The sequence below is a fragment of the Dama dama genome, chromosome 4, assembly GCF_033118175.1.
Source record: "Dama dama isolate Ldn47 chromosome 4, ASM3311817v1, whole genome shotgun sequence".
NCBI lineage: Eukaryota > Metazoa > Chordata > Mammalia > Artiodactyla > Cervidae > Dama > Dama dama.
In genome coordinates this window covers 57,752,597-57,776,365 of record NC_083684.1, presented here as the reverse complement: position 1 = coordinate 57,776,365, position 23,769 = coordinate 57,752,597, and the positions used below count along the sequence as shown (strand labels likewise).

At 42.5% G+C, this 23,769-nt stretch overlaps 2 protein-coding genes across 9 annotated transcripts in view; both read right to left on the bottom strand.

Moving 5' to 3' along the window:
- The window catches only part of LOC133054487 (zinc finger protein 227), a 32,098-nt gene extending 27,828 nt beyond the window's left edge, over nt 1-4,270 (bottom strand). For 3 of the 7 annotated variants that reach the window (XM_061139502.1, XM_061139503.1, XM_061139501.1), the window contains exon 1: nt 1,625-2,269. The gene's annotated coding sequence lies outside the window, so the exon portion shown is untranslated. The other 4 variants (XM_061139498.1, XM_061139500.1, XM_061139496.1 and 1 more) reach the window with 4 other exon arrangements.
- A 4,198-nt stretch (nt 4,271-8,468) lies between these two features.
- LOC133054488 (zinc finger protein 226-like) lies at nt 8,469-23,425 on the bottom strand. Of its 2 annotated transcripts, XM_061139505.1 has the most exons (5): nt 23,066-23,424; nt 17,318-17,363; nt 14,213-14,339; nt 11,969-12,052; nt 8,469-10,665 (listed from the first exon to the last, which is right to left on the bottom strand). In XM_061139505.1, exon 5 carries the CDS (start codon nt 10,547-10,549, stop codon nt 8,501-8,503), a length of 2,049 nt encoding a protein of 682 aa, XP_060995488.1. In that variant the 5' UTR covers nt 10,550-10,665; nt 11,969-12,052; nt 14,213-14,339; nt 17,318-17,363; nt 23,066-23,424; the 3' UTR covers nt 8,469-8,500. The 2 variants fall into 2 exon arrangements, with proteins under 2 accessions (XP_060995488.1, XP_060995487.1); XM_061139504.1 differs by lacking the exon at nt 11,969-12,052 and having other exon boundaries at nt 23,043-23,425.
- Between the last annotated feature and the right edge of the window lie 344 nt (nt 23,426-23,769).

Sequence of the window (23,769 nt, the reverse complement as noted above, 5' to 3'; positions counted from 1 at the left end):
GCAGGCCACGGCTTTCATGACCCCATGTGGATCTTTGCAGAAATTATGCACAAACACGCATGCTCCGAGGCAGATACGCCCCCATAGCTTGGTAAGCAGAGCTTGGAGTAGACTGCAGCTACTAACAAGACTGTCAGCCAGCAGCCACTGGACAAAGAACAACCTGCACGACCAAACACAGTATCCCTACTGCGAAGATTTCTGATCCTACTGTACACAAAACAAAAAGACAACCTATGGAATGGGAGGAAATGTCTGCAAATGAGGCGAACAATGAGGAATTAATTTCCAAAATATGCAAACAGCTTATACAGCTTAATATCAAAAATGCAAACAACAGGGGGACTTCCCTGGAGGTCCAGTGATTAGGATTCCAGGCTCTCACTGCCATGGCCCAGGTTCAATCCCTGGTTGGGAAACCAAGATCCCTGCAAGCTGTGACATACAGCCCAAAATACAAAATAAAATAAAAATAAATTTCAAAAAAAGCAAACAACCCAATCAAAAAACGGGCTGAAGACCTAAGTAGACATCTCCAAAGAAGACATACAGGTGGCCAAAAGGCACATGTTAAGATGCTCATCATCACTAATTATTAGAGAAATGCAAATCAAAACTACAATGAGGTACCACCTCACACTGGTCAGAATGTCCATCATTAAAAAGTCTACAAATAATAAATGCTGGAGAGGATGTAGAGAAAAGGAAACCCACTGACACTACTGGTGGCAAAGGACACTAGTGAAGCCACTATGGAAAACAGTATGCAGATTTCTCAAAAAACTAAAAGCAGAGTTGCCATATAACCCAGCAATTCCACTCCTGGGCATACACTCAGATAAAATTATAATTCGAAAAGATACATGCACCCCAATGTTCACAGCAGAACTATGCACAACAGCCAAGACATGGAAACAACCTAAACATCCACTGACAGATGAATGGATAAATTACATGTGGTGTATACACATGCAAAGCAATATTACTCGGCCATTAAAAAGAACAAAATAATGCCATTTGCAGCAACGTGGATGCGCCTAGAGATTATTATACTAAACGAAGCCAAAAAGAAAAAGGCAAATACGGTATGACATTACTTATATGTGCAATCTAAAGTATAACACGCATCCATGAAACAGAAACAGACTCACAGATATAAAGAACAAACTGTTGTTTGGGGTGGGGGGCATTGGAGGAGGAGAGGATTGGGAGTTTGGGATTAGTAGATGCAGACTATTATGTACAGAATGGGTAAGCAAGATCCTATTGTGTAGCACTGGGAACTGTATTCAATATTTGGTAATAATCAAAATAAAAAGAATATAACCGAGTCACTTTGCTATATAGCAGAAATTAACAACTATACAACAAGGATAGTAAATCAACTATACTTCAAAAATATTTTTTAATATTTAAAACCTAAAGTAAATTAAATGTTTTATATCGTTATATTTATTTCAAAAACATATGTATTTTTGGTAGAAATACACACGCACATATTAACAAGCATATTAAACATTCTCAGATGTATTCAATAGATAACTGAACGTTTTCCTAGTGGTAAGGAAACCTGATTAACTGAAAACAGATGACCGACCAAGAAAGACCTTTCATTAGTAAGTACCTGCAGCTATGCTCTGGGGAGCCAGGAAGTCCTTGCTTTCCCCCCTTTCCGGATTCAGGACGGGCGACGAAAACGATGCGGTGGGACAGAATGACTGTGTCCGTCTCACGTTTCCTGTATAAACTGCAGCGGATATTCCGAGGCACTACCGCGGGGTGACTCAGTGCTTCCTACAGAAACAGATCAGTCAAAGCTCGGAAGGAGCTGTCTCCGGACAGAAAGGCCACGCCATCGCTCCTGGGTGTCTTCCCTGGGGAATCCAGTCAAAACGGTGCTCCTGGGAAAATGAACTGCATCAACAGCAAAAGGCAACCCGTTAGGTGCCGCCAGTATTCGAAGCTGCTGACACGTGTGATCTCACTTGAATCTAATCACAACCCTAACCAGTAGTGACCATATCTCTCGCAATCTTACAGAGGATAAAAGTAGGGGCACTGATAATCAACAGCTCGCCATATATCGTAAGGATAGAAGTAGCACCGCTGCTTGGCAAGCCAGGGAGGACAGCAGAGGGATTCCACACTTCTGCTCTCCGCTTCTTGGCTTCCGCCGGCGGCCAAGATCTCTCCATACTAAGACAGACGGCCAGGTAGTGACTCGTGCCACGCTCAAGCCAGAAAAGCTCGGAGGGGTCGAGGGGCGCAGGGATAACTCACCTCCCAAACCGAAAGAAATGGTGGCAGCTGCGCTTTCCCGGAGCGGAAGAGCCTCTGACTACACAGAGCTCGGGAACTACACTTCCCAAAAGCCCTGAAGAACAGGAGCAGCCACCCCTCATTTCCGGAGAGAGTTCAGGGTGGGAGGCGTGGGGAATAGGGGGGATGGAGGGGGGCGGGGTAGGGCGGCGAAATACATTTCCCGGGACCCGAAGTGGAGGAAGGGCCATGCCTGCCCCTTTGGAGCTTTAACCCTAGACTCTCGGGAGTTCTCGGCCAGAGATTTCCAGAATATTCCTTCATGCCGTCCTGTTACTGCCAACCTAAAGCAGTTCTCTGACGCCAGTAGAGCTTTGCTTTATCTCACTGATAAAACATAACAAATATTTGAAGAGTCAGAATCTTAATAAAAAGAACTGTAAGAAACATATCAATGCAGTAGGACTGTAACCACTCTACCAGGAAAAAACAAATGGGGCGGGGTAGGATGATAGCTTTAAAATGTAGTTTTAACGTTTTTAGATATGCGTGAAAGACCCCAAAGTGCAATGGGGGAAGATCATCGATTTCTACTATTGTTAACAGAAAAGTCAAATAATTCAGAACTTGGCTGCTGAGGACACCTAGACATGAAGTGGAAAGACAAGTTTCGTAGCCTGTTTGATCAATTTCTCAATGCAATCAGGGCCTTTGTACTCAATCCTCAGAGTTACTGAATTTGAAAGATGAAAACATTATTGTTAATTAGCTCTTTAGTGGCCTCAGTCGTGTCCAACTCTTGGCCACCCTATGGACTGCAAGCCTGCCAGGCTCGCCTGTCAAGGGGATCTCACAGGTAAGAATATTGGAGTGAGTTGCCATTCCCTTCTCCAGGGGATCTTCCACCACCCAGGAATTAAACCCGGGTTTCCTACACCGAAGGCAGATTCTTTACCATCTGAGCCACCAGGGAAGCTCCTAGCTGTTAATTCTTGGGCAAATAAGATAAACTCACTAAAAGTAATTTAATTTTTAAAAAGCTGAAAGAAGAATTTTCCTTGTCCAAAGGACAACTAGACATGGAGTGGAAAGACAAATTTCATAGACTTGTGTGATCAAGTTTTCGATGCAATCAGGGCCATTGTAATCAGAGAGTTACTGAATTTGAACTTTTCCTGTCCTTTTTCTTATAGCAATTTCATAGGAAAAAAACCCAGTGCTTTTGGATCCTTTCTCTAACCTTCTGATATGCATGAAAATTTTGTAAGACACTAACTAAGCTCTGTAGATCACAACAAACTGTAAATTTCTTAAAGAGAAGGGAATACCAGACCACCTTACCTGTCTCCTGAGAAACCTGTATGCAGGTTAAGAAGCAACAGTTAGAACCGTACATGGAACAACAGAGTGGCTCAAAATTGGGAAAGGAGTAGTCAAGGCTGTATATATTGTCACCCTGATTATTTAACTTATATGCAGAGTACATCATACAAAATGCCAGGCTGGATAAAGCACAGAAGGTTGAGCAAGCTGCCGGAGTTGGTGATGGACAGGGAAGCCTGGCTTGCTGCAGTCCTCGGGGTCGCAAAGAGCCGGACAACGAGTGAGCAACTGAACTGATTGACTCTACTTTAAAAATGCGGATAATGAGGGCAGGACAGGGTAAGTAACTACCACAAAATTATACCCCTAGGAAGTGGCAGAACTGGCTGGTAGTTGAGGGAGGCCAGTTGAAGCGCCGGGAGACCTTCAAACCAGGGGACCAGCGACTGGGCAGTCCCCAAGTTGGGGCTACAGGAACTTCTCTAAACTGGAGGCTCAGCGGAGGGGAACACAAACTCTGCAGCCGGACGCCGTTTCTCTTACTCTCTCTGAGGACGAGGGTCAGAGACTCGCTGGCCTCACCACCAAGATTAGCCAGGTCCCGGGAATTGAAGACACTTCTACCCGAAGGGAAAGTGAGAGGCAGCCAGTCTCTCCTACAGCGAAAGCACCGCCTGTCTGCTAGAGACTGCCGGTGGACCACTTCCCAGAATGTTCCAGCAGTCCATAACGGAAGTGCTCTGTGCTACACGGACCTCAGACTACACGGCCCAGAATGCCCTAGAGAAATGACTGCCACGGCCCCGCCCCCTGAAGTGGAAATACTTCCGAATACCCTGAACTTCTAGGTACTGAATTCTAGAATGCCAGCGCGGAGTTTGGCGAAATTGTTCCGTTGGGGGCTACTACTGCCTTTCTTGAGAATCCCAATCATTCTAGTATTGAAAACTGAACATCACTTTAAGCCACGTTCAAGGGGCTTGAGAGGAGGTCGGGGTAGGGAAGAGAAGTCAGTAGTGAAACTTCAAAGAACTGCCCTACAGGGATAAGTACATAGGGTAATGAATCCCTTTGCTGGAGACTAAAACCAAACTCTAAATTACCTCAATTACTTGAAATCGGATTAGCCTGAATCTTTTCTGTTAGTATCTTCAAGCACTGAAGTCCCGGCTTCCCTGGTGGCTCAGATGGTAAAGAATCTGCCCGCAAAGCGGGAGACACAGGTTCGACCCCTGGATTGGGAAAATCCCCTGCAGAAGGAAATAGCAACCGACTCCAGTATTCTTGCCTAGAGAATTCCATAGACAGAGGAGCCTGGCGGGCTACAGTCAGTCCATGGGGTCGCAAAGAGTCAGTCGGACACGACTGAGCTACTGACACTCAAGCACTTAAAGGGAACATGTGACAATTCTCTCTAGGGAAGATAACCTTATCCAAGGTTTCAAATTACTCCTATAACTTAAAAATAATTAATATACGGCAAAGTAGTCCTTGAAGAAAAAAGCATTATAAAATATACCAAAAAAGTTTATAAATGTCAAACTACCAAGAATGGGTTCACATAAATTATAAAGCAAACTTGGAAAAGCAAAACTGACAGAACCACAAGGAGAAAAATTCACTATCAGAATGGGAATTTTTAATACATAATTAGGAAGAAGTGTGGGATTTTGAAAGCATATACTAATAAGCTAATTATTAAAATGAAAAAATCACCCCTTGGTAATTTAAAAAATAAAAAAATATATAGTAAGTAGATGGAAGCAAATGAAGAGATCTGTGGAATAGAAAACAAACAAGGACTTCACTGGATGGGGAAGGAAGATCCCATATGCAGAGAGGTGTGGCAAAAAAAAAAAAAAAAAACTTTAAAGGCAGTAGTTTTCCAGCCCTTGACTTAACTCACTGAACTATACAAATTACCTTGAGAGTTGGTGAGCTATTCTGATACCTACTCAAAACAAAATATAACATCTAGTGCAATTTGAGGTAGCATGGACTTTCATACTCATATGAAGCTGTGGTCTAGGAAATGAATCTGGGAAACCTGCCTCTCGCGTTATATACATCCTCATTTTTGCTGAGTCAAGTTCTTTAACCAAACAAGTGTTAAACATCAGTGAAAAATGAACTAAGAACTAGGAAATGGTATTCAAACTCAACAGGTTGTTCCCATCATGCTTTGTTCTTTCCCTAAGCACATCTTTTCCTTAGGGAAATCTTTGACAAATTTTACCTCCAAGACTTACATATATTGACTCTTTATCTTCAGGTTTGCCCAATCAGTGTTACCTTGGTAAACAATTAAAACACTCATTTTGTAAACTCCTTCCGCCCCATAGCTCAAGTTTCTTTGGGCTTTACAGTACCTGGAATGAACCAGTTACTTTCCAAATCAAGTCAAGCACCTGTAAGGAAAAGCCAGTACTCTGGATTATCCATCAGCCCACTAAGGAACAGAACTAAGATGTATAAATTTCTACTGTTGGAATTAAAATAATCTTCTGGGCTGCATGGATTTATGCCTAAACTTCATTAGTTACAAAAATATATAGTTATACTAGCTGATATTCTTCGGAGAAGGCAATGGCACCCCACTCCAGTACTCTTGCCTGGAAAATCCCATGGACAGAGGAGCCTGGTAGGCTGCAGTCCATGGGGTCGCTGAGTCGACACGACTGGGCGACTTCACTTTCACTTTTGTGCATTGGAGAAGGAAATGGCAACCCACTCCAGTGTTCTTGCCTGGAGAATCCCAGGGACGGGGGAGCCTGGTGGGCTGCTGTCTATCGGATCACACAGAGTTGGACATGACTGAAGCAGCTTAGCAGCAGCAGCAGCAGCAGCTGATATTCTGTATCTTTGAACAACCATATAAATTTCTTTTTATAATTGATTCCCAGAGTTCTATTCCTTAACTTGGGCTATATATACCACATTTTCTTACTGTGAGGGATTACTATGTCTAGTAATTTTCTGTGTTTTACATAGTTTTTACTACCTACAGTACTATAAATATCACAGTATTTTACTGTAAAATTGATGCTTAATGAAAAATTTAAAATATGGAATCTAAAATGTGGAAACTCTCTGAAAATCCTGTCACTGTTTACATGAGGGTGAATATCCTTTTACAGATGACAGGATGCCTTAACAAACACATGTTTAAGCTGTGGGATGTCCCTAAACTACATCAGCCTGTTACATGCTTTTGTCCCGAGTCTTGGACATCATTTTTCTAGATTTGGTTTCCTATACCAAAATGTATTTAAATAAACTCCTAGTGAATATTTATTTCACTTTTACAAAATTTAGCAGCATCCTTGATGTGCTACTCACCTTTTCTACTTGAATCTCTTAATTGTAAGTTCTGCTTCTATGATTTCTGTATCATAGAAGTCACATCCTGTATTTTGATATATACTCACCAACTTCTCTTCAAAAAGCAATTTTTCAATCCATCGCTAGGAAAAGTGTGCAAGTCAGTCACTGAATCAATGTATTTGATGAAATGACCAACTTCCAACAAATAATTTTTTTCCTTTTATTTCAGTCCAGGAGGGAGTAGTAATGGAGTAGAGAACTTGATGAAAGTAATCTACTTTATAAACAGCATCTCGTCTCAACTTTGGAAGTCTTGATGAAAGTTAATACTAAGACCTTTGGAAGACTATCACATCAAAGCCTAGATGGAAATAGGGAGAATAAAAAACCAACAATCGATTCATTTACCAAGAAATGTTTGTCCTTTGTCACTGTCAATAACTCTGACTTGAAAAAAGAATCAATAGTATGTTTTCTGTACTGCAAGATTAACAATCCATTTTTCAGTAAGTCTATACTGTCACAAGGGCTTCCCTTGTGGCTCAGCTGGTACAGAATCCTCCTATGTGGGACACCTGGGTTCAGTCCCTGGGTTGGGAAGATCTCCTGGAGAAGGGAAAGGCTACCCGCAGTATTCTGGCCTGGAGAATTGCAAAGAGTTGGATATGACTGAGCAACTTTCACTTCACTTCATACTGTCACAAAAAGTAACTGAATTTGTACTGTATAAATCTGACAGAATACTAGACAAACTCTAAGATGGTAAGATCCAACTGGAAGCAAGGCTAGGCGGACAAGAGGAGCTAATCAAAATGGGACGATGTCAGATTAATACCTCAGACTGCAGTACTGAGTGGTTTACTTATACTTTTAACTCTTTGTCTCTCTGAATTACTTTTAAGGCCATATTTAATTACCTGTTCTGAATAAAACTTTTAATGAAATTTTGAGGGTGATTGCAATATAATTTATAAAGCATTTTTCATTTACTAATTCAACAAAATTGAGCACCTATGAAGTATTACAGGTTTCCCTCGTGGCTCAGCTGGTAAAGAATCCACCTGCAGTGTGGGAGGCCTGGGTTCAATTTCTAGGTTGGGAAGATATCTTGGAGAAGGGAAAGGCTACCCACTCCAGTATCCATGGCCTGGAGAATTCCATGGATTGTATAGTCCACGGGGTTGCAAAGAGTCAGACATGACTGAGCAACTTTCACATGAAGTGTTACTTGGCCATGGTCAGACTATGCAGATTCAGAACAAAGTCTCTGCATTCTGGAGAGACTACTGGGCATCGAGAGTTCTCATGGGCATTAGTTTTGACCCGTCCATCATACTTTTGTACAAGGCCTGATAAAATCATACTAAGTCTTCTCTTCTGAGTAGTATAAGGTCAAAATTGAACTGAAGCCCTTACTGTAACCCTTTATAAGGAATCTCTGTTATGTGGCATCCTGACTACCGGACATGTTGAGCTATGGTTAAAACGCTGACTTTTTAATGAAACAAATTTTTTTTTTTTTTCTTTTGAACTTAACTGGAAGAATTCACATGACACTTGAGTTCTTAAAAAATTATTTTATAGAACTTTTTTCCTAAGTTGACTCTCTGATGGTCTTACCACCCCTATGACTTTCATAGGATTTATCAGCAGCATGGACTCTTTGATGAATTGTTAGATTGGAGCGCCAACTGAAGCTCTTACCACACACATCACACTTGTAAGGTTTCTCCCCTGTGTGGACTCTCTGATGAGACTGCAGTTGTGAAGACCGACTGAAGACTTTACCACACACGTCACATCTGTAGGGCTTCTCTCCAGTGTGGACACTCTGATGAAGCTGAAGACTTGAGGCCTGACTGAAGTGCTTCCCACACTCCCCACACTTATATGGTTTCTCTCCTGTGTGGACCCTCTGATGCATGTCGAGGTTCAGGCTCCACTTAAAGCCCTTCCCACACTCCTCACATTTGTATGGCTTTTCTCCAGTGTGGACTTTTTGGTGGGCTTGAAGGTGTGAACTCCGACCAAAGCTCTTGCCACATTCTTCACATTTGAAAGGCTTTTCTCCACTGTGGACTCTCTGATGGGCCAGGAGATTTGAGGCCTGCCTGAAGACTTTTCCACACTCCTCACAATTGTACGGTTTCTCTCCAGTGTGGATCCTGCAGTGAATTTTAAGATCTGCTCTACGACTGAATCCCTTCCCACACTCTTCGCATTTGTATGGTTTCTCACCAGTATGGATCAGCTGGTGGATCTGAAGTCGTGAACTCTGATTGAAGCCCTGCCCACACTCCTCGCACTTGTAGGGTTTCTCTACGCTGTGGGCCTTCTGATGGATTTGAAGATAGGAACTCTGACTGAAGCCCTTCCCACACACTTCACATTTATAGGGTTTTTCTCCTGTGTGGACAACCAGATGGACTTGATAATGGGAGTTCCTCCTGAAGTTCTTCCCGCACTCCTCACATTTGTATGGTTTCTCCCCTGTGTGGACTCTTTGATGTGCCTGAAGATTTGAACTCAGAGTAAAGCCTTTACCACACACATTACATACGTATGACTTCTCTCCAGTGTGGATTCCCTGATGGGCCTGAAGACTTGAAGGCCGACTAAAGCCTTTCCCGCATTCCTCACATCTGTAGGGTTTTTCTCCTGTGTGGACTCTCTGGTGAATGTATAGATTTGAGCTACAAATGAAGCCCTTCCCACACTCCTCGCATTTGTACGGTTTCTCTCCCGTATGGACTCTCTGATGGGACTGAAGGTGTGAATTCCGACTGAAGCTCTTACCACACGCATCACAAATGAATGGTTTCTCCCCAGTGTGGACTCTCTGATGGTCTTGAAGGTGGGAGGCCTGACTGAAGGCCCGGCCACACTCCTCACAAGTGTAAGGTTTCTCTCCCGTGTGGACTTTACAATGAATGGTAAGTGCTGATCGACGACTGAAGCCTTTCCCACATTCCTCACATGTGAATGGTTTCTTTATGCTGTGGACTTTCTGATGAGTTTGCAGTTGTGAGCTCTGACGGAATTCCTTTCCACACTCATCACAGACACTGCATTTTTCTATGTGAACTCTCGGATGAATATGAAGAACTGAGCTATAACGGAAGCCTTTTCCACACTCATTGCACATGTGAGACGTCTCTTTTGAGTGTAACTGCTGGTGAAGATCAAAGGTAGAAAGGCTGGTAAAAGTTCTTTTACATTCGTTACACTGGTAAGGTTTTTGTCCTGTGTGAATCATACTATTCTGATCCAATGTGGAAACCTTCCTGCTGTCTTTTCTATAATCATTGTGGCAATAAGACTTTTCATTCTTGTGTACTCCTCGATCATCAAGGTGGAATGAGATCTGACCAATGCTATCAACATCCTCTTTACACCGACAGAGTTTACTTTGCGTGGAAATTTCCAGGTATCTATTCCGATAATTCTGTGACTCAGTCAAGGAACTTTTTCTCCAAGAATCCCGAGCTCTCAAAGATGCAAACCTTGGATTTCCAGTATCACTGGGACCATCTGCTTTCTCATTTAATATATAGTTCTCATCTTCAGAAATTTGAATAGACAGTCCTGCCCCAACCTGGTTGGAGGAATAACCTTGTTTGTGGAGCTGACAACTATTTATCATGGAGTCTTGACATCTGGTTAAGTCATTCGCAATTTGTTGCCAGATTTGCCAGCAGGAAAGCTCTTCATGTAATCCTCTCTCTTGAACAGCCCTCAACTCACTTTGATTGTTTTCATCTATAACGACAGAGAATTGAGAGATGTGGACAGGTGAAAGCTTTGTTCAAAGAGTCAAGATTTCACACTTAAGACACAGTATGAGACTTGAATGAACCCCAGCATGGTTTGACTTATCTTTTTCCCCACAAATAAAGTTCTCAGGTTTATATACTGACAGAAACCAAGAGATGGTCCATTAAACTCCCAAATACTTAACAGTAATGAAACCCATTTAAAACAAAATGCTATCTGACATACTATTTATAGCATCTTTCAAAAATTACATGTCGCTCCTATTACAGTACAGTATCAAGAAAGACAAGCATTTTGTTGTGCTCACAGGCTTCACAATGTCTGGCAGTTAGTTAGTCAGGGCTCAAGAAAGGCATGTACAGGTGAACCCCAGTTTGATTTCCAGGATGCTCGACAATTTTGAATTCCAGATTATGTCTGAATCAAGTCAGAGAAGCAAAAGAGCTTTCAGAAGGCAGGTGTCTGAAAGAGGAAAAGCACTGGAAAGTACAGCATGCTGAAAAGCTGCACCAGAGGCAGCAGTACATCAAGGGAATTGTGCTGAGAAGGTTCAAGGTGCTAAGAATCAGTGGGGGTGAAAAAAAGCACAAAAACCTATACACTGTTCTGGCTTCTTAGTGCAGTAGGCAGCACGTCAGTATCATAATCTGAAACCTATACACTGGATCCTTCTGAGGTAGCTTTATAGCCTAATATGGCTCCATACCCACACAAAGTAAAAATCAACATTTACAGGCTAGGGAAGAATGATGTCTCAGCATGGAAGGGACTTCCCTGGTGGTCCCCAGTGCAAGGGTTCCAGGTTTGATCCCTGTTTGGGAACCAGATCTCACATGATGTAAGTAAAGAGTTTACCTGTTGCAACTCAGAGATGCCACATGCCACAACTAAGACCTGGCACAGCCAAATACATAAATAAATATTAAGAAAAAAACCAAACTGGCTGCTTACTTAAAAAAAAAATAACCACAGCATGGAAAAATTTTGGACATAAATACACTGGCCTTTAACAAGAATGATTTCCAAAGTGAAGAAGGCAGTTTATGAGTGAGGTGGAAATATAAATTCCATAGCTTATGATAAGTATTTAGAAGAAGACTAGACACTATCAAAGAATCATCAAAGCAGTCAATGTGAACAATGATCTGAAATCCCTTCTAAAGGATATGTACAAATCCCACACAAGCAAGATGTTTGTAGAGGTAGCAACCTAAGATCCATTTCTGGGCTTGGGAGGAAGGAGATGGGATGAAGCTGGGAAAATCTTTTCAGGGCAAGGCTAACTCACCAGTTGGCTATTTTCTGAGACCTTTTCTCCCCGGATATGACGGATAAGGAAATAGAATTCTTTTTTCCTTTTATGAAGAGCTACCTAAGAAGTAGACATAAGAATTGTTCATTCAAAAAAATACTTTCTCCCCAAATGAATATGCTTGCTACTAACGGCTAAAGGAAAGTCACAGGGAAAGCATTTCACTCAGTTTGGTTATAATTACAGGTTCTATGCACGTGTCTGCTCAAGTTGATGAGGGTCAATTTGTATGGAAAGGCAAACACCCACATATATACCATGGGACCTGAGAAGTTAGAATTAGGCTAGGAATTCATTTGAAGACACAAAAACATTTTGCAATATCCCTATTCACTCGGATTTGTTCACCAGCCACTGGCTATTTAAATGGTAGGCAAATTTCTCTATCCATTGACTCATCCATTTATTCAACAAATATTTAGAGTCCTTGTCATGTACCAAGACTATTCTAAGCACTTAGGCTTGTGAGCAATAAATGGAACAGACCAAATTCCTCCACTCTGGGGACTTCCCTAGTGGTCCAGTGGCTAAGACTCCACACTCCCAATGCAGATGGCCTGGGTTTGTTCTCTAGTCAGGGAACTAGATTTCACATGGGCAATGAAGATTGAAAATCCAGCATGCCTCAACTAAGACTGACACAGCCAAATAAAGAAATCAATATTAAAAAACAACAGTGACAAATTTCTCCATTCCTGGAATACCCTCCAGGGGAAGAGAGAGAAGTGAGAAACAGGTGAACCAAAATGTATGTACATGAGTGACAATCAGTACTCAGAGGTCAAAAAAGGCAGGGCAGAGAAAGAGAGAGAGAACTGGATTTTCTCTAGTGTGGTCCAAAGACAGCCCTCTCTTCCTCTTGAAGGTGAGTGACCTGAAGTAAGTACATAGGCCTAAAGGATTACAGATGAAAGAGTATTCCATGCAGAGAGGACAAGGAGACACATTTTTTGTAGGTCTGAGAAACAGTAGGGAGGATGATGGAGATGGAAAAGACACAGTCAGAAGGAGGAGAGGAGATGTCTCACTCAGGGAGGTGGTGGGGTCGAAAAGCAGACCATAGGGGATTCCAGAAGTTGCTTTAGGTGGTTTTTATTCTAAGTAAAACAAGTCATAAGAGAATTTTGAACAGACAACTAACATAATCTGTCTTAAACTTACAAAGGATCCCTTCACCACTTCAAGAACAAACTGTAGGAAGGGAAAGGTAGGAGCAGGTGACCAGTATAGAGACTGTGCAATAACCTGGGAAAGAGATGTCCCATTGGGACCAGGTGATGGACAGCACAGGGCTGCTGAGAAGCACAACATATGGAGAGTTAACCATGAGAATGAACAACTGCTTGGTGCTTACCTAAATTTCTATCTGGGTCGCTGAATTCATCATCCAAAGCCTCTATTCTCTTTCTATATGTTTTGTATCTCTTTTGAAGAATGAGAACATGCAGAGGTGCAAGTTAAAATGAACACGTCAGAGCTAAAGTTTACTGGAAATTTGAGTTTCCAACTGCATATTTAAAATACTGAAGAGTGAAGTCTGAACAGCAGAGAAGAACAAACTGTAAACCAGGGACTAATGGTTCTGATTATATTTCCATTATCAACGCTAATTGTTTTAAGAGATTTTGCCTTGATTATAACAATAATAAACAAATACCTTATGTTTCAAAAAAAGATACTGAAGGCCCTGTTTTTCAAACTTTGTATCATGACCCACTGAAGAAGTAGCATGTATTTCATGACTCAGACACATATGTAGGAATATGCATTACTAAAACGAAGGCTGAATGACCTATTTCTGACCAATGTCTATTTTTCTAAAATCTGTTCCCACTGGCTTTCACACCACTCATGCATCAATCAGGGTTTTCGCTGCAACGTGATCTACTCTTCCTAAGAAGCTCTTGATATTTTATCTAATATTTGATTTAATTAAAAACAGCATATAAGGCTCGATAAGTTGGCTTTATAGTCCACTAATGGGACATGAGTGAAATCTTAAGAACAGGCAAGGTACAGCAGGATACTGTTCATTTACTGTTCTTTGACCAAAAAAAGAAAAAGACCTGAAACACACTGTTTAGAAAGACCAGAGACAGCCTCTCATGTCCCACTGGAATTGGAAAAGTCTGGTCTCTAAACTCAGGGAACCATTTCAAGAACCCCAGAGCCTTCAAACACCAAGGGCACAAGACACTTGCAGAAAAAGGCTGTCCTCACCCACTGAGACCAGGTTCCAGAAGTTCTCCACCATCACATCCTGGTACAGCTTTCTCTGGGCTGAGTCCAGCAACCCCAGCTCCTCCTCTGTGAAGGCCACAGCCACGTCCTTGAAGGTCACTGCCTCCTACAACAAACAATACCAGCTCAATCTTATAGCCAGTGTCCCATGGAAGAACGGCAGCACCAGGAGGGAGGGGAGGAGGAGGAGAAGTGGCTCTGGCTCCTGTGCAATGCGTAGACTTCCCAGTCCCGCCCCTTCCATCCTGCCAACACCACACACTGACTCTCCTTAGCCTCACCGCAAGTGCAGCTGTGAAGAAGGAAGCTTTGTGTATTTACCTGGTGCTCTCAGTAAACTCATAAACAAACTCCCTAGAATTCTAACTGCTGCATCCTGAACTAAAAAGGCTTCACTTTTTATTTTTGGCCATGGCTTGCAGCTTGTGGGACCTTAAGTTTCCTGACCAGGGATTGAACCCGGGCCATGGCAGTGGAAGTGCAGAGTCTTAACCACTGGACCACCAAGTCATGGACCACCAAGTCAAAGTTGCTCAGTTGTGTCTGACTCTTTGCGACCCCATGGACTATGCAGTCCATGAATTCTCTAGGCCAGAATACTGGAGTGGGTAGTCTTTCCGTTCTCCAGGGGATCTTCACAACCCAGGGATTGAACCCAGGTCTCCTGCATTGCAGGTGGATTCTTTACCAGCTGAGCCATAAAGGGAACTCCCCGAAAGGTTTCACTTTTTAATTACAATCATCAATTGTCCCTGAAACATTTACTAGTTTAGGCCCGGCAGTATTTGATGGTACCTGCCTCTCACTGAAGTAGGAACCAGGTGAGGTGGAGGGTCATATGAGGGAATTAACCAAAAGGCCATGCCAAGCTTCAGATGAAACCCTCTTTCTTTCCCCGTTTGTCTTTCTCTCATCTAATGGTATACTCTGACTCCAGAGTCTTGGCTTTCTGGATAAGTATGAATTGGTTCCTCATTTTTCACAACCCTTTTATTTAAAACAAAGATAAAACCAAGTACGTACCTCTTTAGACAATTGTTCTGAGGTGTCAATGCAGTGACAAGTGCTGTAAGTACCACTGGACTTTTAAAATTAAGGTCATGGGTTATTTCGATCAGAAGAAAAAAAAATACTGGGTTAGCCAAAAAGTTCATTCCACCTCTTCCGTATCACCATACAGAAATATAGGAAGAAACTTTTTGGCCAAGCCAGTACAAGACAGAAAAACAAACAAACCAGTAAATAAAATACACACAGGGTCTGATTCAAGCACAGGAAGACAGACCCTCACTCTTGTCATGAGAAAACTACCAATAGTTATTTTTCCTGTGTGGAGAGGCAGTTTTATCCTGCTGTGCCATATTTGGCTATTTTACCAAAAAATATTCAAGGCACCACTTATAAAATATACCACTTCAATTCTGCATATCTAGTATGTCAAGGGCAAAAAGAGGCAATATTTTTCAGAATATATTTTTTGAGAAAAATGTTAAATCAGGAAAATCGTCACTGTAGCATTCGTAAAACAGTAAATAGTTTAAAAATAGGTACATAAGAAAGCTAAGCGCTGAAGAACTGATGCTTTTGAACTGTGGTGTTGGAGAAGACTCTTGAGAGTCCTTTGGACTGCAAGGAGATCCAACCAGTCAATCCTAAAGGAAATCAGTCCTGAATATTCATTGGAAAGATTGATGCTGAAGCTGAAGCTCCAATACTATGGCCACCTGATGTGAAGAACTCATTCACTGAAAAGACCCTGATGCTGGGAAAGACTGAAGGCAGGAGGAGAAGACGACAGAGGATGAGATGGCTGATGGCATCACCAACTCTATGGACATGAGTCTGAGCAAGCTCCGGGTGTTGGTGACGGACAGGGAAGCCTGGCATCCTGTAGTCCATAGGGTCGCAAAGAGTCAGACACGACTGAGCAACTGAACTGAAGTTTTTTGGAACATAATAAAGCAATTAAAAGTGAATGTTAGGTAGTATTAAATGAGAAAACTTTTAAAATTGTATCTATGTTATAAAGGAACTTCTCTGTAGCTCAGATGGTAAAGAATCGCCTGCAATGCAAGAGACCCGGGTTTGATTCCTGGGTTGGGAAGGTCCTCTGGCAAAGGGAATGGCTACCCACTCCAGTATTCTTGCCCGGAGAATCCATGGACAGAGGAGCCTGGCAGGCTACGGTCCGTGGGGTCACTAAGAATCGGACATGACTGAGCGACTAACACAACTACTACTATGTTATAAATACAAATACACAGCTATGAATATATATGATGAAGAGATTACAGAGATATAAAAGCAGCTAATTTGTAAGCTGAAAAATAGTAAAGTGGAAGATGTTCTTCATGTCCCTTAATTTTTCTTTTACTTATCAAATAAAAAATGATGAAATAAAACCAAAATTAAAACCAAAACTAATTACATAAGACAGAAAGTTTTTAAAAAGCACACATGGCTCACAAATGTCTTCACAGGCTTAGACTCTCCTTGAAAAAGAAAAACCCACAGGGAACTACAGTCAGTATTCTGTTATTAGAAAATATTTCCCTGTAAGGGAAAAGAATCTGAATATATATATACACACATATATATACACACACATATATATAACTGAATCATTCTGCTGTACCTGAAACTAACACAACACTGTAAATCAACTATGAAAGTGAAAAGTGGAAGTGAAAGTTGCTCAGTCATGACCGACTCTTTGCGACTCCCATGGACTATACAGTCCATGGAATTCTCTAGGCTAGAATACTGGAGTGGGTAGCCTTTCGTATCTCCAGGGGATCTTCCCAATCCAGGGACTGAACCCAGGTTTCCCACATTGCAGGTGGATTCTTTACCAGCTGAGCTACAAGAGAAGCCCAAGAATATTGGAATGGGTAGCCTACTCCTTCTCCAGTGGATCTCCCCGACCCAGGAATTAAACCAGGGTCTCCTGCATTGCAGGCGGATTCTTTACCAACCGAGCTATCAGGGAAGCCATACCTCAATTAAAAACAAATAAAGAAAAATCGATGTAAAATCTATATGAAAATGGTATTTTTAACAGCAAGAGAGACAAGCTCTACTCACCATGAACATGTTCATCTTCTCTCTCCTTCCAGGGAAGTGCAGAGTCCTAGGAAGACAGAGAGGGAAAGGAGAAAGAAGTTAATGAAAACTGGCTTACAAAAATGAGACTAACCCAGGCGGGGCTCACTGTCAATCAGCAAGGCACTCAGTCGCCAAATGGCTGCAGCCGAGTGGGCTTGAGAGGGATCCTGCACCAATAGCGGATGCCCCCGAGACCCCTCTCATTAGCTATTCAGGGAGCACCTCGTCCACCCACACGCAGTGGCCCCATCAGTGTGCTGCGGCTTCCACAGTGGTCCTTCTTATTCCAAGGTGTAATCAGAGACCATGTGAGTAAGAACAGGCTTTGGAGTCAACATGCACGGGCTGAAATCCGGGCTATACCACTCACTAGCAGTGTCATCTTTGGCAAATTATTAACATCTCTCTGCCTCAATTCTGTCATCAGCAAGTGGGGGAGAACAGGGGTATCCACCTCATGAGACTGGTGTAAGGCAGAAAGCTCTGAGAACTCCGTCAGGATTTTTTATTTCTCAGCAACTGTGGTAAAGCAGATGATATTGTACAATTTGAAATGATCCTTATAGATGCGGTTTCTAAAAACAGAACACTGTTAAATACTGGCAGGTCCCAGGTGGTTGGCCCAAAATGCCAGTTTTTAGAGTTCTGCAAATCTCTGCTTGTATTCCTGGTAATTTTGTTACCACAACATTAATATTTAAACTGAAATAGACAACTTTTTATAAAAGATACAAAAATACATTGTTTCTTTTTAAGCAGGAAGTACCTTTTGACAATTATGCACAGATGTAAAGAGAACTAATAAAAGCCTGGATTCTGCAACAATAATAAAAAACACCCAACAGTCCATACCAAAAAATTCCATATAGGAATCTGAATTATAAAGAAAGAAATGTTTAAGAAATAAATGGATGAGAAGAGAGAGCTCCTCCCCATGGCAGACCGCAAACTAATAACTGTAGAGTGAAAGAAAATCAATGGGTGCTAAAATTTGGAAAAGTTTAGTAAGGAGTAAGACAGCCACATTGTTTCAAAATATTAATTGCAAAAAGGACAACAGTTACTTGGCAGACACCTTAATCAAGCACACAAAACTGAAATCACCAGCTGGGACAAACCCACAAACTGATGTTTGCTTGGTATGATGCCTTAGAGGGCTGCCTCACCACTTCTGGGACATCACTGTTAATAATGCATAACCTGAATCCAATTATGAACAAATATTAGATAAACCAGGGCTTCCCCGGTGGCTCAGTGATAAAGAATCCACCTGCCAGTGTAGGAGATGAGTTTGATCCCTGGTTCAGGAAGATCCCACATGCTATGGAGCTACTAAACCCATGTGTCCCAACTACTGAGCCTGGCTGTGATCTAGAGCCCGTGAGCCGAAACTACTGAGCCTTTAAGCTGCAACTACTGAAGCCCATGTGTCCTAGAGCCTGTGCTCCACAAGAGAAGCCACCGCAAGGAGAAGCCCGTGCACCACAGCTAGAGAAAAGCCTGTGCAGCAACGAAGACCCAGCACAGCCAAAAACAAATTAAAAAAAAAACCAAAACATTTGTTTAATGCATAACCTGAATCTAATCATGAACAAGTATCAGATAAACCACAGCTTCCTTGGGTGGCTCAGTAGTGAGGAATCTGTCTACCAATGCAGAAGACACAAGTTCTATCCCAGATCTGGGAATATACCACACGCTGCGGAGCAACTAATCCTGTGTTTCACAACTACTGAGCCCACAAGCCATAGAGCCTGTCTCCACAACAAGAGAAGCCACCACAATGAGAAGCCCGTGCACTAGAGTGCACTAGAGTGTAGCCCCTGCTCACCCATGCAGCAACGAAGGCCCAGCACAGCCAAAAACAAATAAATAAATAAAATTATTAAAAAAATATAACGTATAACCTGAACCTAATCATGAACAAAGGTCAGAGAAACCAAAAAAGAGGGACCTTCCACAACATAATTTACCAATACTCTTCAAAAATATCAAAAGCCAAAAAGTCTGAGGAATCATTCTAGACTAAAGAAGACTAATGAAATGAAAACTAAGTGCAACGCATATAACTGGACTACACCTTGAAGAAGAAAACTGGCTCACCAAGACTTTATTAGAACCAACAAGGACCTACTGTATAGCACAGGGAAATTATACTCAACATTCTGTAGTAACTTGTAAGGGAAAAGAATCTGAAAAATAAATGAATCACTGTGCTGTGAAATAAACATGATATTATAAATCAACTAGATTTCAATTTTAAACAAGATCTTAAAGAAAAGACTAATAAAACATGTAAATATGGGCTGTGCATTAGATAATAGTGTGTTACCAATGGCATTAACCTCCTTTTGATTAACTGGCTCTGCAAAAGAAAAAATATGTAAGTATGATAAAGCCGTGAAAAGCCACACTGCACTGAGGGCTAGCAACAGAAACAGCTCGAACTTGGTGTTTTCAACTGATCAAGAATCATGTTGAAATGAGACAAAGACAAGCTGCACCACAACACAGACAAAAATAACCAAAGAACTGGGACTTCCCTGGTAGTCCAGGGCTTGAGAATTCACCGTCCAATTTAGGGAATGCCTGGTCAGGGAACTAAGATCCCACATTCTGTGGAGCCACGAAGCCTACTTGCTGCAACTAAGACCTGATGCAGTCACTAGTAAATAATATTTAAAAAACAAAACAAAACAAAGAACTGTCCTCTCAGCAGACATGAGTGATGGACCACTTCATTAATAACGACTCCAGTCCCATTCTGTTTCTCTCATCCACTAGATACAAATCATTTTGATATTCAGTAGTCAATTGCATCTCCTTCTTGACACCATCCAATCCAGAACAGACCCTTACTGCCTCAAGCTCTCCTCATCTCAGTTAACACAAACTGAAACCACAGAAGCAGCCGTACCTCACCACCTCTCACCAGGACACCAGTGCTGCATAGGCGTCCTTGCTGCAGTAAGCTAAAACAAAGTGAGCTTTTTGATTACAGGTATGTTTCTGGTGGCTGCTGGGTGGCGGTCACAAATGAGCAATTGAGCAAAATAGAAATTGGTGACTCCACATAAAGAGTATATGAGAACTCCTTATGCTATTTTTGCAACTTTTCTCTAAGTTTGAAATTATTTTTATATTATTTCCTAATATTTTAATGAAAATAGTTATAGAAAACATTTAACACAGTGTATCAACTATACTCCAATAAATATGTTAAGAAATACAATTTAAAAAGAGAAGCTAGGAATTAGTCATAGTAATAACAATAGTATTAAGAGTAGTGGCTCAATGATGATGACTATGGCAAAAATATCTAGTACTAATTAACAATAACTACTAGTTGATCTTCCCACTTTAGGCACACTTTAGCCTAGTTTATGAGGCTTTCTAGGTGGCTCAGTGATAAAGAATCCGCCTACCAAGCAGGAGACTCGGGTTTGATCCCTGGGTGAGGAAGATCCCCTAGAGAAGGAAAAGGCAACCCACTTCAGTACCCTTGTCTGGGAAATCTCCTGGACAGAGCTGCCTGGTGGGCTACAGTTCATGGGGTCCCAAAGAGTCGGACACAATTTAGCAACTAAAGAGCAGCAACAGCACTCTAGTTTAAACGATAGGAATGAATCTACCCCCAAAAGCCTGGAAAGGATATATCTTCACATCTAATACCCTTCCATTTTGATTCTACACTTGCTAGCTACCTTTCGCTCAAGTCAGGATTTTTTGCAAGGATACCCGACAACTGACAATCATTAGTGGGGTAATAAAATCCTCGGACTAAGTAAAGCTCTGCTTTATCTGCGACATCCAGCAGGGTCAATTTCCTCAGCCTCAGTTTCCAGACAAGATCTCTCCTGAGCTTCTCATATTTTCACATGCAAGGGAGTTACTACAGGATCTTGTTGGAATGCAGACTTCTGGGCCCCCATGTAGAAATTCTAAATCAGAAGGTCTTGAATGGGGCTCAAAGCTGGGCCTTTCTTCTACCCAAGTGATGCTAATGCTGCTGGTCCGTGGACCACAATTTGAGTAGCAAGGCAGTGTAACCTCAGTCTCAAAGAAAACAGCCTCCACTAAACAGACACATAAACAAAGGGTAACCAGACAAAAAGGCACATTAACAGCTGTTATCTTTACACCCTAAACTTACGGTCGGCAAGGAGATCCAACCAGTCCATCCTAAAGGAGATCAGTCCTGGGTGTTCATTGGAAGGACTGATGCTGAAGCTGAAACTCCAATACTTTGGCCACCTCATGCGAAGAGTTGACTCATTGGAAAAGACTCTGATGCTGGGAGGGATTGGGGGCACGAGAAAAAGGGGACGACAGAGGATGAGATGGCTGGATGGCATCGCTGACTCGATGGACATGAGTTTGAGTAGACTCCAGGAGTTGGTGATGGACAGGGAGGCCTGGCGTGGTGCGATTCATGGGGTCGCAAAGAGTCGGACATGACTGAGCGACTGAACTGAACTGAACTGAAACTTATGGGTAATTAAAATTTTTCCTTACATCTGCATTACCGTAATGATTGTTACTTCTGTAATATAAATATTACTTGAAATAAAATAAATGACCCAGTCGAGAAAACCATCTTAAAATTGATAGAATAGGGAATTCCCTTGGGGGTCCTTGGTTAGGACTCGGTACTTCCACTGCCATGGGCCCTGGTTCAATCCCTGGTCAAGGAACTAAGATCCAGCAAGCTGTGTGGTGAGGCCAAAGAAACCACACACACACAAAACACAACAAACAAACAAAAAAACTTCACAGAATAACCTAAACCTTGCTCTCAAGGTCCCCACAGTTAAGTCCCAACCTACTTTCATGAAGAGATTCTAGTCAGTTCCCTATGCTCAAGAAGAATATATCAAAGAGATTAGCAAACCCAGGTGTTGGACTCAGCCTGCTTGGGGTTACAACCACACCTCTGCCTCTTACTATTCAGGTGAGGATGGGCCAACACGGTTGTGTTCCCTAGCTCCATCTTCTTATCTCTAAAGCAGAGAAACAGCAGTACCGATGTACACAGCCAGTGTGATAGAAACGTGTTCATCTGTATAAAGCTTTTGGAATGGAACTTAAGTGACCAAGGCTTAGTTACAATCATTACTCATGCCCCATACGTTCTACAATTTATGTATCTTAAATAGAAGAATGCCAAGTTCTACTCCCTTGGGTCTCTGTTGCCTCTTCCTTCCTGTAGTGCTTTTTGAGAAGTCAGGGCTGGGGAAGGAAAGAAGGTTGCGAAATCCCAGGATTGTGTTTGCATCCCCTGTATTTCACACCCTCTTGTACCAGCTAGAAGGAACCCTCCCTTTTCTAAACAAGTCCGGAGTCCAGGACAATTCAGTTTCCTGGGCTCACAGAAACTAACTGTGAGAATCCGGTTGCTTCTGAATTACAGTAGCATTAATAACAATCATGCGTCAGGCAATTGTTGACCTTCTGCTATCTCTTTTTTCTCCAATGCTGTATTAAGAATTACTTTTATTTCTCTTTTACTGAACAGCAAGGGAGGCACAAAAGGGTTAAGCAACTCACCCAATGTGACAGAGTGTGAAGCCAAAGAGCGAGCTTCATTAGTAGGAGGTCAGGTTAGTGGTGCAGAAAGCCGAGGAGACCCTCAAATCCCAAAAAGCACAACCTGAGCCCGCCCCATCCCGGGACGCTACCAAACGCTCCGCCCAGGGGCACGAACATCATCACCCTTGGCCGTCAAACCTCTGCTTCTAGCCGCTGCTCCTCTTTCTCTCCAAATGAAAGGTCAGGAGCTGCCGGCCCCAAGCGCATTTCGGGGGCGTTTGAATGGATCGTGAAAAGCAGACCTGAAACATCATCATCAAGCGAAAGATGGCTGCTACGTCGTCCTCCTGGGGCCGAAGGGCCTGCGAGTACCCGGAGCTCCTGGACTACACTTCCCAGAATTCCGCGGGGAGATATTCGCAGTCCAGCCTTCTTATAGCTGCACTATGCGAGCCTACTAGAGAAGGAAATGGCAACCCACTCCAGTATTCTTGTCTGGAAAACCCCATGGATGGAGAAGCCTGGTGGGCTACAGTCCATGGAGTCGCAAAGAGTCGGACACGACTGAGCGACTTCATTTTATGCGAGCCTACACGGAGCTTTGGACTACACATCCCAGAATGCAAAGGGAGTGCGTGTGGACCCTCCACACTAGTGCCCTCTTGGACTACACTTCCCGCAAAGGTCCTCGCGGAAAACCGTCAAAGCCTCACCCCCTGATGAGGACGTGGCCAGTTCCCCTGGTTTTCACATCGCTTAACCCCTAAGGTCTCAGGCAAATATCTTGCCAGTCTACCGCGTCAGCCTTAGAACAGGGTTACACGCTTAGAAGCACTTTGGACGTGTTCAAGGACCTAAGTGACATAAATGCATTACCAGCCACAGAGGCTTCCTGGTAAACC

Bases quoted from the DNA above. Each gene is read 5' to 3' on its own strand.
- LOC133054488 (XM_061139504.1), bottom strand. The intron at 14,340-17,317 runs GTGAGTAGAGCT...TGTTTGTTGTAG, and splicing joins AGAAGATGAACATGTTCATG to GAGGCAGTGACCTTCAAGGA. The intron at 10,666-14,212 runs GTGAGGACAGCC...CTGTCGTTATAG, and splicing joins CTGGAACCTGGTCTCAGTGG to ATGAAAACAATCAAAGTGAG.